The sequence below is a fragment of the Hylobates moloch genome, unplaced genomic scaffold (genome assembly GCF_009828535.3).
Source record: "Hylobates moloch isolate HMO894 unplaced genomic scaffold, HMol_V3 SCAFFOLD_8, whole genome shotgun sequence".
Taxonomy (NCBI): Eukaryota; Metazoa; Chordata; class Mammalia; order Primates; family Hylobatidae; genus Hylobates; species Hylobates moloch.
In genome coordinates, this window is record NW_026652283.1 from 21,187,724 (window position 1) to 21,201,272 (window position 13,549).

At 37.7% G+C, this 13,549-nt stretch overlaps 1 protein-coding gene across 2 annotated transcripts in view; it reads left to right on the forward strand.

The window, feature by feature from the left end:
- The first annotated feature begins 363 nt into the window (after nucleotides 1-363).
- ETNK1 (ethanolamine kinase 1) overlaps nucleotides 364-13,549 on the forward strand; it is a 65,483-nt gene continuing 52,297 nt past the window's right edge. For both annotated transcript variants that reach the window (XM_032159821.2, XM_032159822.2), the window contains exon 1: nucleotides 364-790. In XM_032159821.2, the coding sequence (XP_032015712.1) occupies nucleotides 368-790 (423 nt within the window). In that variant the 5' untranslated portion in view covers nucleotides 364-367. The remainder of the gene's footprint in view (nucleotides 791-13,549) is intronic.

The window sequence follows — 13,549 nt, forward strand, 5'->3', positions numbered from 1 at the left end:
GTAACACTGCTTGCCTAGACCCAGGCCAAGTTCGGAGAGTGATCCTGGGGTTATTTTAGAACGTGTCCCTTGCTTCCCAGAAAAATTCAGTCGTTAACTCGAGTCTGGATGCCCACGACCATTCGGATAAGGTGAGCTAAAGCTTCAATGCCTTGAGGGGCTTGGCAGGGCTCGGGCTCATCCAGGAGAAGCAGCCCCGCTTTCCAGACTAGCAGTTCCCAGGGATGGGTGTGTGCTAATCGCAGGCCAACAAGCCCAGCGCGGTACAGCGGTCCCATTGTGACGGGAGGCGAGAAACCCCGCCTCGGCCCCTGACGCAGCGCAGGCCCCGCCCCGCGCGTGACGCCAGCGTCAGGCCAGCCCCGGCATGCTCCGCGGCCGCCCGCGGTCCAGCGCCGACAACGGGAATTTTCCCCGAGAGCGGGCCGGGCTCAGTTCAGCTGCTGTCCAGACCCGGATCGGCGACAGTGCCGCCTCCAGACGTTCTCCTGCCGCTCGCCCGCCCGTCCCAGCGCCCCCAGCCCTCCCGCGAGGGCGCCCCGGGACGGAAGGATCCACCAGTCTGTCGGCGCCCGCCGTTCTCGTGGTCGCCGTCGCCGTCGTCGTGGTGGTAGTCTCCGCCGTCGCCTGGGCCATGGCCAATTACATCCACGTCCCTCCCGGCTCCCCGGAGGTGCCCAAGCTGAACGTCACCGTTCAGGATCAGGAGGAGCATCGGTGCCGGGAGGGGGCCCTGAGCCTCCTGCAACACCTGCGGCCTCACTGGGACCCCCAGGAGGTGACCCTGCAGGTAACGCCCACACCTCACCTCTGGGTCTCTTATGCCCCTCACGCGGCTCTGGGGGTCCTCACCACAATCGCCTCTGTCCCACGATGACCGAGGAGGACCTAGGGCAACATCTCCTTAAGTCTATTGGGAAGTGACCCTGTATTTCCCCTCACACCTAGGAAGGTCACTCCCCCTTCCCGTCGCAGTTGCTCTTTGAGAGTGACCTGAGGGTACATTTTCTCTTTCTAGAAGCGGCTGCGTAAGTGACGGACCCATCCACAGGGGAAGATTCCTGTTCATAGTTGCCCCTCCTCCCACTCCCCAGTCCACGGTCACTGCAAAATGAACCTTTCCACTCCCCTTGCACGGGGTCCTCGTCTACCTCCTCCCCTCCCACCAGTAATGCAGTCATTAATCCTCTCTGATCTTTTCCTTCCTCTCCCCTCCCCCTGCGCTGTGCTTTCATTGATGCCTCACACTGCGTTTTGTCTTCCCAAACCCTCGGATTGGCGAGCGTACTCTATTCCCAAAGTAATGACCACGACCAGGCATCGCTAGGTCGGTTCTTAGGTAGCACCACACACATTGTTTTGTTTGAGTCGATATTTCTGAATTATTAAAGTCGTCTTAGTGAAATTAATACCTGATACTAGAAGGAACAGTGGCTTGTGACTTTCCTTTTCGTGAGACACCGTGTTGATAGATAAGAGAAAAAATTGGGAGGAAAAAAATCCCTGAGACGCTAGGAGTTTTCTAATAAGTTGGAAGTTATGATTTCCACTACGTGATTATTTTTGAATACTAATTTGTTTTTAGCTTTAGTTTCAGGAACTAGATACGAAAATAGATCTCTTTCTCCTTTTCCCTTGCAAACAAAAAAAAAAACCCAGTAATTTTCAAGATTGGGATATTTGGGATTTGTTCTAAATCTGAGCAATAATATAAGAACGTTCATTTGAATTAGCCAAATCATCTGCCTCGTTTTGATGACTAATTTATTCACCAATATTTGTTGATTTATTTGCTAAATTCTTTGCTAAACTAGCCAGCCACCCATACAAAGATGAATAAAACATGAGCAGTGCCTAGGGCCCAGAATAGTTCCAGACACTTGGGTTTTCATGTGTTAGTTTCAGTTCTTATTACCTAGAAGAGTTTTTAAGCAGATTAAAAGGACCCGTCTATTTTGGAAAAGAAAATTGTTAGACAACAAATTTTGAAATTTAAGGGAGTATTTGTTAGCCGAGTATATAGGAAATAGTGAATCCAAAGTGATTTTTATGTCATTTAAAAAATATATTTCCTTTAAAGGAAATGTGTCTTCCAAATTGAAATTCAGTACTTGTTTAGTTTATCAATTTATTTGTATTTTATTATATAAGGCTCTAAAATTTATTAAGATGATTCATTTTCTGGCAGTCACTTATACATAAAACATTATTAATTAAAAAGTGCTACTTCCTGGTAAACTCTAGTGTTGGCAGATAAGTTGCTTTTAAGCAGTGACTTTAAAGTTTAAAGCTTTGAAGACTGGAATTTCCTTTGATGTATTTGTCTGTAGAATAGTAATGATAGCTACTGTGGGGTTAGGTAAATTGTATTTTTTTATCTTAGTCACCCAAACAACCATATTAGGTAGGCACTATCATTTTAGGTGAAACTCAGTGAAGTAAGCCAGGATGTAGGTAAAAAAGGGCAAAATGTAGTGACATTAAACTGTTTTTGCTTGTTGGAAAGTAACTATGTGTGATTAAATCTTGATTTCTTGTAGCAACTTTTAACCTAAAGACCTTTGGGTTTATAATCCGAATTTTTAATATTTATAAGTGCAGGTAAATACTACCATTTATTTTTCCCTAAGATGATTATTAGTTAGAAATACATTCCGTCCATGTGCAAGCAAAGCTTTGGTCTAGAAGCTGTCCTGAAAGCATCTGCTAAGCTGAATTGATGATTATTCACCTTTCAACTCAGCAGATCTGGCTCCTTGCATTCTAGGTCATTACAAACCCTACTTTCATAATGGTTCACAATTTCTTTAGTAAATCTCAATGGAAATATTTTCTTTTGAGATTTTATTGTATTTCCCTTGAAATAGATAAAAATCATACCTCACATTTCAGAGGAAGTATGTATTATATAGTCAACAGAATATAATGTAATTTTAGAGCAGTCAAGTATCAGTAATTTAGCCTGTTTTTTTTTCTCAGTTTTTTTCTAACATTTTTGTATGTTTAAGATATACTTTAAATGTACTTTAGAAACTTACTGTAGTAATACTTATCTGGTGATTGATTATTCCTGCAAGCTGAACTATCCAGAGCATATCAGAAAATAAAAAGAAAAAAACAAGCTAAAAAAGACTTACTAGAGTGAAAATTATAGAAGGCCCAGTCTTTGCTCAGAACTTGTAGGCAGATGGAATAATATATCTCATTTTAGACAGAATTCCTGTTCTTACTAGATTAAAAGAATAAATTATAAAGGAGATGGTGAGGTTTTCAGAGTATAGTAGCAGAATAGGCAGAGTAAATCTAAAACAACAATACGGCCACAGTGCTTTGTATTTAATAATCCTTTACTGTTTATGAAGCACTTTCACATACAGTCTCCCAACTATCCTGTGAGGTAGATGTAGACGGCACTGTTAATATGTATTATATAGTTAATGAAACTGAATTTGCCATTTACAAATGGCAGATCTGAGATGATAAACCATCTTTATTGTTCTTTGACCAAGAGTTTTGTTTGTATATTATGATTTAAGCAGGGAAGGTGCTTCTGTATAAAATTAATTTCTCTAAAGCTTTGGCTCATAAAAAGATTCTGCTTTAGAGTTCCCTTGAACATAAATTTGCCTTGCTTTTTTCATATGTGACACCATTTTAGGAAAAAGGGATCACTTCAGCTTTCCTTCACGAATGACTTTTGTTGTGTAACAACTCTCTAACTTATGTGAAGATTTGGATTTTTGATTTTTATACTTTGGATCGTCATTGTATAAAGGAATAAAGAATCAAGTCAGATCTCAGGTCCATAATAATTCTCAACGGACTCTTAAAATTGTTTTTCATTTTCTGAAGAGCTGATGAATTAGTGTTTGGAATATTCCAGTTATGCTGTCTCAGGGTCTTTCTGTTTGCAGTATTAAGCAATGTTGTTTTTCTCACTAACTTGTCACTGTGAATTTTTCCATTACTTGGGACTTATAGTAGATAATGGCAAAGGCTTCATTGGTAGGAATTAATACCGTAATTATTATTTAACATTACAAAACTAATATATTTATTCCTTTATTGGGTCTAAATGAGATTGCTTGCTATATGGTACCTTATAGCAACTTAGCTTTTCAATAACAGTATGTTACAGTGCTCAAGAGCATGGAGTTTGAACACAGTGCTAGTTTTGAGTCCAGATTCTGTACTTTACTAGCTTGGTCAAATCATTAAACTTCCTGTCTCAGTATCCTAAGCTGTAAAATTGATCCAGTAGTTATCCCTACCTCAATGGGTTATTGTGAGAGTAAAGTAAATGCTGTCTTTCATGATAATTATTATTGCTGCTGAGCACCTACTATATATTGGATACTTGAATCAAAAAACAAATATTTGCTCTTTGAAATTCCTAGTCCGATGGGGAAGACAAATAAGAAAATTATAACAACGTAATGTTTATGGAATGAACATTCAAATTTAGTTCACATGCAAAGATTACCCAAGAAGTTTAAAAAATGTACTGTTCTTTCTGCTTTACTACAGGTTTTTGCATGTTATTGAATGCATGTTTTAAAAAATCTTTTCTTTTTTTTAAGCATATGTATTCTATCATGGAAATTAATCTTTGTGTTAGGTTGTGTAGCTACACAGCAGTTTTCATATCCTTCCTCTTTCTAACAGTGTCGGAGGTAGTTAACTAAATAATCTATTAAAAATCTGTAACTCCTCTTAATATTGATAGTTAATATTTTATATTGGTCTTTGTTTTAAAGGGAGGAGAAAAAGCCAGATCTATACAATTGCTGTATTAAGTTCTGTCTCCATTAGTGTTCTAATATAATAATTGATTTTCTTTTCTGTTTTTAAAAAGATGAGTTTGTTCCTTTAAGCAGTAGCTTCTGAAAAGTCTTAGGTAAGCTAATATATTAAGTTACGGCTAATTTTTTAATATATTAAAAAAGTAAACAATGTATTGGTTTACTTTCCCTAAGATTATAGGAAATCTTGAGTCCTGTAGATACAAATAAGGAGTCATAGTTTATATTCAGTGTAACTTTTAGTATTAGTGGTTATATCCAGTTTCCTGTTTCCTATTCCCTCCCTGTCTTCAGCATTTTAGAATAATAAAGTATATAATGTTTAATAGACGCCCACCAAAAACATGAAATGTTTGTTAGGCTCCCATGTATTTTATTAAGATGTGACTATGAAGTCAGGAGCCTGAAGTGCTAGTTTGTTTTCATGTATAATAGCCATGTAACTTGGACTACGGAAACTGCGTCACGTCTTTTTGGGGACTGAGCATAATGTGGAAAGAGGATGGTTTTTGAATATTATTTTCAGCCATTTGCAACCTTTGGCAAGTTTTAAAGTCTCCATAAAATGGTAAAACCTTGGAAAATAGTCATGAGAATTCACTGAAATACCTACAATTACGCATCACATGTTTTGCTACTATGTTCCTCCACCTCACATTTCCAATTCTCCCATCCCAACTGAGAGAATTGTGAGCTCCTAAAATTCAGTAATTCTGACATGTGTCTTTTGTACTAGGTGTAATGCTAGTTTTCAGTAAGAGTCCTTGTACAACTAACTGTAGCACAAGGTAGGCATAGAAGAATGTAGTACAGAAGGCTTCATAGAGGTGGGGGTACCTGAGCTAAGCTTTGAAGGGTAGATGAGATCAGATTGAAAGGGGAAACATTTCTGAGCAAGGAAAACTATCTCACAAAGGCAATGAAGCTAGACTTTGAGTAGCTTACTCATCATTTAGGACGTCATGGGAAGCCACTGGATATTTTTCTTTTTGTATTTTATTTTATTTTATTTTTTTTGAGACAGAGTCTCGCTGTAGCCCAGGCTGGAGTGCAGTGGTGTGATCTCAGCTCACTGCAACCTCCATTTCCCGGGTTCAAGTGATTCTCGTGCCTCAGCCACCCAAGTAGGTTGGATTACAGATATGCGCCATCACGCTCAGCTAATTTTTGTATTTTTAGTAGAGTCGGGGTTTCACCATATTGGCCAGGCTGGTCTCGAATGCCTGACCTCAAGTGATCCACTCACCTCGGCCTCCCAAAATGCTGGGATTACAGGCATGAGCCACCGCACCTGGCCTGGATATTTTTAAGCAGGTAAATTATATCACGTATTAGAGAAGTGACAGGCAACAATGTAGAGAAGGGTTGTTTGAGGGAAATGTTTTAAACTGGGAAATAAGTGATCATTCAGGACATTGGTTTTGAAACTAGTGGTTACCATACATTAATAGGATGCCAAATCAGTATAGTGTCTTGAGACCACTACAGTTTAAAAAGATGAGTTAGAGTAAGTTATGGTAGAGGATACATCAGACAGAGCCTTGCAAGTAGTAAGGTAAGTACTCTTTTTTTTTTTTTTTTTTTTTTGAGATGGAGTTTTGCTCTTGTTGCCCAGGCTGGAGTGCAGTGGCGTGATCTCGGCTCACCGCAACCTCCGCCTCCCAGGTTCAAGCGATTCTCCTGCCTCAGCCTCCCGAGTAGCCGGGATTACGGGTGCCTGCCACCACGCCCAGCTAATTTTTGTATTTTTAGTAGAGACGGGGTTTCTTCATGTTGGTCAGGCTGGTCTCAAACTCCTGACCTCAGGTGATCCACCTTCCTCGACCTCCCAAAGTGCTGGGATTACAGGTGTGAGCCACTGCACCCGGTGGTAAGTATTCTTTTGTGAAGCGTGCTTTAGTTTTATACAAAAGTGTCTATGTACATATTATATCAAATGATAAATATATTTCTTCCTGTGTATTGCATTTAAAAAGTTTGAGAAAATAATTTGAAAGAGACTGTTGTGTTAGTCCAGACAAGAGGTGCTGGGGCCCAGATTAGGACAGATGAGATGGAAATAAGGTACAGATTTCACATTTCAGAAAATAAATGTGCAGGACTTGTCAATTGATTACAGGTTAGGGAAGAAAGAAGATTAAGGGTGTTTTTTGTAGGGGAAGGAGTGGATGACAAAGATAGGGAAGCAGTAGAAGACCTTTATTTAAGAAATCAGAGGTTATATTTCTCTTTATTTTGTTTTCTAAGGAGTTATTTTACTCTTTGGTATACCAGATTGGCTATAAATACATTTTTAACATTCTTTTAAAAATTGTAAAAAACAGCAAACATATAGAAAAATGGATGAATCATAAATTGTTGTAAAACATATACCCACCCCAACCCAGGAAAAGAAAATTAATTTCCAGCAACCGTGTCTTCATTTTCCTTCATAGTCTTGATCTCTCCCTCCCTCTAGTGGTAACCATAATAGCAGATTTTTTTTTTCCAATTAACAAAATAGAATGTTTTGAATTAGTTCTGTTTTGAAAGTAAGTACTCTGGGAAAATAATAAGTGCATGAAGGTCTTTGTACAGGAAACCATATGTACATGAAATAATTTAGTTTTACTAAAAGGTTGTACCACAATATTATATTAAAACTGAATAGGAGAAAAAAATCAGTTTCCTATCATCAATATTCTATTTACAATCGTTTTATTTTTATTACCTTCTACTTCTCCTAAACATCTTTTACATAGTTGCAATCATCTATATAATTTTATATTCTTTTTTCACTAGCCGTTTATAAACATTTTCCCATGTTTGAATGGTATTGACTAATTTTTGATAGTCACAAACCTAATATTTGATGATCATGTTAAGCATAATGTGACTTAGTTATTATTTATTATTTTTGAAATTTTTACTTTTTTTTTAAGAGATGGGGTCTCATACTATCATCCAGGCTAGAGTGCAGTGATGCTATCATAGCTCACTGCAGCCTTGTACTCCTGAGCTCACGCGATCCCTTCTACATCAGCGTCCAGAGTACCTGAGACTAAAGGTGCATGCCACCATGCCTGCCTAATTTTTAAATTTTTTGTAGTGATGTGGTCTTGCCGTGTTACCAGGCTGGTCTTGAACTCCTGGCCTCAAGTGATCCTCTTGCCTCAGCCTCCCAAAGTGCTGGGATTACAGGTGTGAGCCACTGTGCCTTGTATCAGTGTTTTTCCTCTTTTTGAATTTTATTTAATGGCATCATAAGAAATATGTGTTTTTTTAAAATTTTGGTTTGGCATATGCCCAGATTTTGAGAGATTTATTCATGTGTATATAGTTGTAGTTCTTTTCCATGACTGACTAGCATTCCATTTTAAGAATATACCTCAATTTATTTGTCTCCTACTGTTAATGGACACTTGGGTTGTTTTCATGTTTTGGCTATCACAAATTATGCTTCTTACAATTATACTTTTTTTGAACATGAATATCCATTTCTGTTAAGTGGATACCTAGAAGTAGAATTTCTGAGTCATCTAGTTTGTGTATTTTCAGCTTTGTTAGACACTTTCAGTTTTCTGAAGTGAGTGTCCCGGTTTATATTCCTAACAGCATTATGTGAGAGTTTCAGTTATGGTATATCTTTACCAGTAATTGCTATTGTCTGTCTTTCTTTTTTTCTTTCAACATGTTGGCCAGGCTGGTCTTGAACTCCTGGCCTCAAGCAATCCACCCGCCTTGGCCTCCCAAAGTGCTGGGATTACAGGCGCGAGCCACCACGCCCGGCCTATTCTTTTCTTTTGGTCTATTTTGTCCGTTACCGCAGCAGCACCACTCTGTGTGGATTACTCTCAGTCATTGCTACAGGACTTGGTATTTGACGTAGTTATTATAGGCTTTGGTGTAGGACTCCAGCTTTGTTCGTTTTTAAGATTGCCTTGACTATTCTTGACTTTTTAAGTTGCCATATAAGTTGTAGACTCAATTTTGGGATTCCCACAAAAGAAACTGGATAGGATTTTGATTATATTTTGTGGAATCAATAGATAAATTTGGGGAGAAGTGAATTCTTTTAACAATACTGAATCTTAAAATAAATTTTTAATTTCTCTCAAACTTTTGAAGTTTTCACTGTGGAGATCTCACATGTTTTGATTTATCCCTAGGTATTCATGCTTTTTGATATTATTGTAAAGGGTATCATTTAAAAAATTACTTTGTTGTTGGTATATAGGATTATAGTTAATTGTTGTATACTGAATTTTTTTCACACACTCTAAAGGTTTTTACGTAGATTATTTTGCATTGTCTCTATGTATAATCTGAAAATAATACATATTGCTGTCTCTCCTTCTGTCTTTTTGTCTTACTGCACTAGTAAGGACCTCTCTAACACACTTGAAAAAGAAGATAAAAGGTGATAGTGGTCATCCTTTATTTCCCAATCTTAGAACATTTTCAATAATTTATTGTTAGGTATGATATATGCTATAGATTTTCTTTAATGACTCTACCAGATTAAGCAAGTTTCTTTTTATTCTTAGTTTGTTAAGTATTTTCATCATGAATGATGAATTTGGCCAAATGTTTTTTCTGCATTTCATGATGATTATAAGACTTTTCTTAATTTTTCTCTTATTGAGGTGAATTACTTTGATTGAAAAAAAATTTGAATGCTAAGTAACCTTTGCATTCCTGGAGCAAACCCTATTTGGTTGTATATATTCTCTTTTTTATTATTGTATCAATTGCTAATATTTTGATTAGGATTTTTGCAGCTCTGCTTATGAAAGAGATTGGTCTGTAATTTTCCTTTCTTATAATGTCCTTGACAAGTTTTCGTACCAAGTTCGGAGGTGTTTCTTCTTTTTCTATTTTTGTAAGAGTTGCTTTTAATAATACATGTTTAAGATCTGTAGTGAAGTTCATTTCTTTATCATTTGTGTTGCTTTATTGTCTTCATACATTTTGCTAAGAAGTTATCAACTGTAGTAATCTTTTCAAAGACCAATTTTTGTTTTGAGGCAGGGTCTCACTCTGTTGCCCAGGATTGAGTGCAGTGGTGCGATCATGGCCCACTACAGCCTCGACCAGGTGCTCGCCCCATGCCCGGCTAATTTTTGTATTTATTTATTTATTTAATTTAATTAATTTATTTTTTTGTAGAGATGGGATTTCATCATGTTGCCCAGGCTGGTCTTGAACTCCTGAGTTCAGGTAATCTGCTCACCTTGGCCTCCCAAAGTGTTGGGATTACAGGCATGAGCCATCACATCTGGCCCAAATAACTTATTTGGCCCAAATAACTTATTTGGCCCAAATAATTTTGACTGTTGAGTTTTTCTATTTTATTGATAGTTTTGTCCTTCAGTATTTCCTTCCTAATCCTTTTTTGAAGGTTAATTGGCTGTTATTTTTCTAGCTTCTTGAGCTGGAAGCACTAATTTTTTGCCTTTTAAATTTCTATTATTCATTACATGTCTTTGTAAGTATCCACAAGTCTTGACATGTGTTGGAAAAGGCGGTCTCATGCACACAGCCTTTCCACCCCTTCTCACCAAATAAAAATGGGCCTTGGGCCTGAAACACTTTCTTACCAAGAGATAGAGTCCTCACAGCCTGTGCTGGACCTGTCACTCTGTGTGAAATATTTTTCCCTGTTTTACACTCAGTGTTTCTTCCTTTGCTCTGCTTCAGCATGTGTGTCATATGTCACCTGGCTTACCTACAGTATCTCCCCATTGGGGAGGGGATGGAGGGACGGGGTTGGTCGGCTGTAGCCCAAGAGGGGTGTGTGTAGACCAGTTGTTGGCATCAGCTGCTGGGAGGAACTTGCTCACCATGGGATACCAACACCTATTACTGAAGCTGATCTTGCTTTGTCTCCTCTCTGTGTGAGTAAAGCATTGTTCCATGCAGTGCTTGACTGTGCATCGTGTTTTCTTTGGTGACTATAATACCAAGATACAATGAACAGAAGTTCTAAGACTTCTACTCCTGATATTAGGTGACAGATACCACTCTTGACAATATGTGTTTATTATCATTCAGTTCAAAATGTTTTCTAATTGCCATTGTGGTAGTTTTTTCTTTATCTCACCCATTTTACATGTTTATTTGATTTATTTCCAATGAGTTGATGCATATTTAATTTTTTAAAAAAATTGTTATAAAAACATAAAAATTTATTATCTTAACCGGTTTTATTTGATGTGTGTGTTATTGATATCTAGCTCATATCCACTGTAGTTTGAGATGATACTCTAAGTGATTTTCATCCTTTGATATTTGTTGAGGCTTGCCTTATAATGAAGCCCATAGTCAATTTTGGTAATATTTTGTGTAGTCTTGAAAAGAATGTATGTTCTTGGCCGGGCACAGCCCAGAACTTTGGGAGCCTGAGGTGGGCAGACTGTTTGACTCCAGGAATTCAAGATTAGCCTGGCCAACATGGCAAAACCCTGTCTCTACAAAAAAATGCAAAAAATTAGTGGTGATGCACGCCTTAGTCCCAGCTACTCGGGTGGCTGAGGTGGGAGGATTGCTTCAGCCTGGGAGGTTGAGGCTGCAGTGAGCTGTGATTGTGTCACTGCACTGCAGCCTGGGTGAACAGAGTGGGACCCTCTCTCAAAAAAAGGTAAGAAAAAGAATATTCTGTTGTTGAGTATAGTGTTCTGTGTATGTCAGTTAAGTTGAATTTTTAATTTTGTTGTTTAGAGCTCTTATTACATAATGATTTTTCTCTGCTAAAAAAAAATGAGGTCTTGGAAAAAAATAGTGTCATCTATAAGCATTAAAAAATTAAAAATGAGGTCTTGAATGGTGTGATCAAATTTCCTACATTTATTATGGGATTTGTTTAATTCTGTAAATTTTTGCTCTATATCTTTTGAAGCTGTATTGTTGGATGCATGCACATTTAGAATTTTTATATCTTCTTGGTGGATCAATCCCTTAGTCATTATAAAATGTCCCTCATCTTTAATAATGTTACATTAAGGTCTATTTTATTTGACGTGAGATAGCTACCTCAGCTTTCTTCTCTATGTCTTTTGTAAGCAGCATATAGAGTTGTCCTTTCATATCCATGGCTTCTGCATCCATGGATTCAAGCAACTGCAGATTGAAAATATTGAGAAAAAAAAGATGGTTGTTTCTGTACTGAACACGTGCAGATATTTTTTCTTGTCATTATTCCTTAATACAGTATAACAACTATTTACATAACGTCTACATTGTATTAGGTATTATAAGTAATCTAGTGATGATTTAAAGTATATGGCAGAATATAAATGGGTTATGTGCAAATACTACATCATTCTATATAACAGGCTTTCAGAACGTGTAAAATAATATGAACAAAAAAATTTAAAACAAAATATAACAGGCTTGAGCGTTTGTAGATTTTGGCATTGTTGTGGGGGTGGGATCCTGGACCAAATCCCCCTCGGATACCAAGGGGATACAGTGGGGCCATTTGCAGATCCTCTAGAGTGCTCTCTCCTTTCTATCTCCCTGTCTTTCCGCTTTAATACTCTGTCCTGCATACTCTAGCTGTTTTGACATCCTCCGATGTTCAGTTTATCTCAATTAATGAAGTCCACACAAGCTCCATCTGGGTTCTCTTTCCCTTTGCTGGGACCTGAGAATTCTCTCAAGACATTAAGCTGGGGCAGTCATAGAGTTCATGTTGTATGTTTCCCATCTCTCAGGGATCACTGTTCTCTCTAAAGTCCATTGTCTTAAAAATTGTCATTTCTTATGTTTTGTGTGGTTTTTATTTGTGGGAGAGGGGTTGTTTCAAGTAAAAGGGTGAAATCCTGTCCCCATTACTTTGCCTTGGCCAAGAGTGAAAGTGGCCCATTAGAAGATTTTTATCAGTGATGTTCAACCTTTTCTATAGGGTTAGAATTCTTTGTTCAAGTAAAATCTTATCCCCAAGTGTCATGTATATGTGAAATAAATGAGGGCAAGATGGTGGTAGTGTAGTATATGTGCACATGTGCCTTTGTATGTGTTGGGGTTATAGCAGAGCTTTTTTGCTCACTTGGATTCCTATTCCCATTCCCTGTGGGCTTTATAGCCCAAGTTGAAAGTCACTAATATAGAGAGTACAAATAGGTATATAAAAAAGTAAGCAAATGAGAAAATAAGCCAGTTATTAGTTAAAGAGGAAACAAACTATCCAGGAAATGAAATTTACAGTATATCTCATGTTGGGGTTTGGAAGGATGTGTACAAAATAGTGTAATTGAAGACTGATAAAATAAAAAATCTAATATACTTATATTGGGTAAAGGAAGATAGGAGAAGTGACAGAGACAGCGAGAGAGAGTGTTTATGTGTGAAGGAAATAAGAAAGGTCAGTCTTATAAGAAGTCTCAGATAATGTGTAGACTTTACAGAAAAGCAGTTTAAGAATGGTATTTAAAAATAAGGAATTAAATAGCATGAGAGTTGAAAAGTAGTTTAGGGGGAGGTCTACTGTTGATTGATAAAAATAAAAATTACAAAAAAAAGCAGATGGTAGGTTTGGAAGTGGAAATAATTGAATACAAAATTCTCTTGCAAGAAATTTGGCAGAGAAGGGAAGGAGAAAGAAGTTGGCCTCTAGAAGTGGGTGGGCTACATGGCCACATAATCTATTTTTCCATCTCAAAACACTTGGACCTTTGGACCTTTTAACTTTTTTCCCCCTTTTTAACCTGTCTTTAAGGTGGGTTTTTTTTTTTTTTTTTTTTTGAGACGGAGTCTTGCTCTGTCTT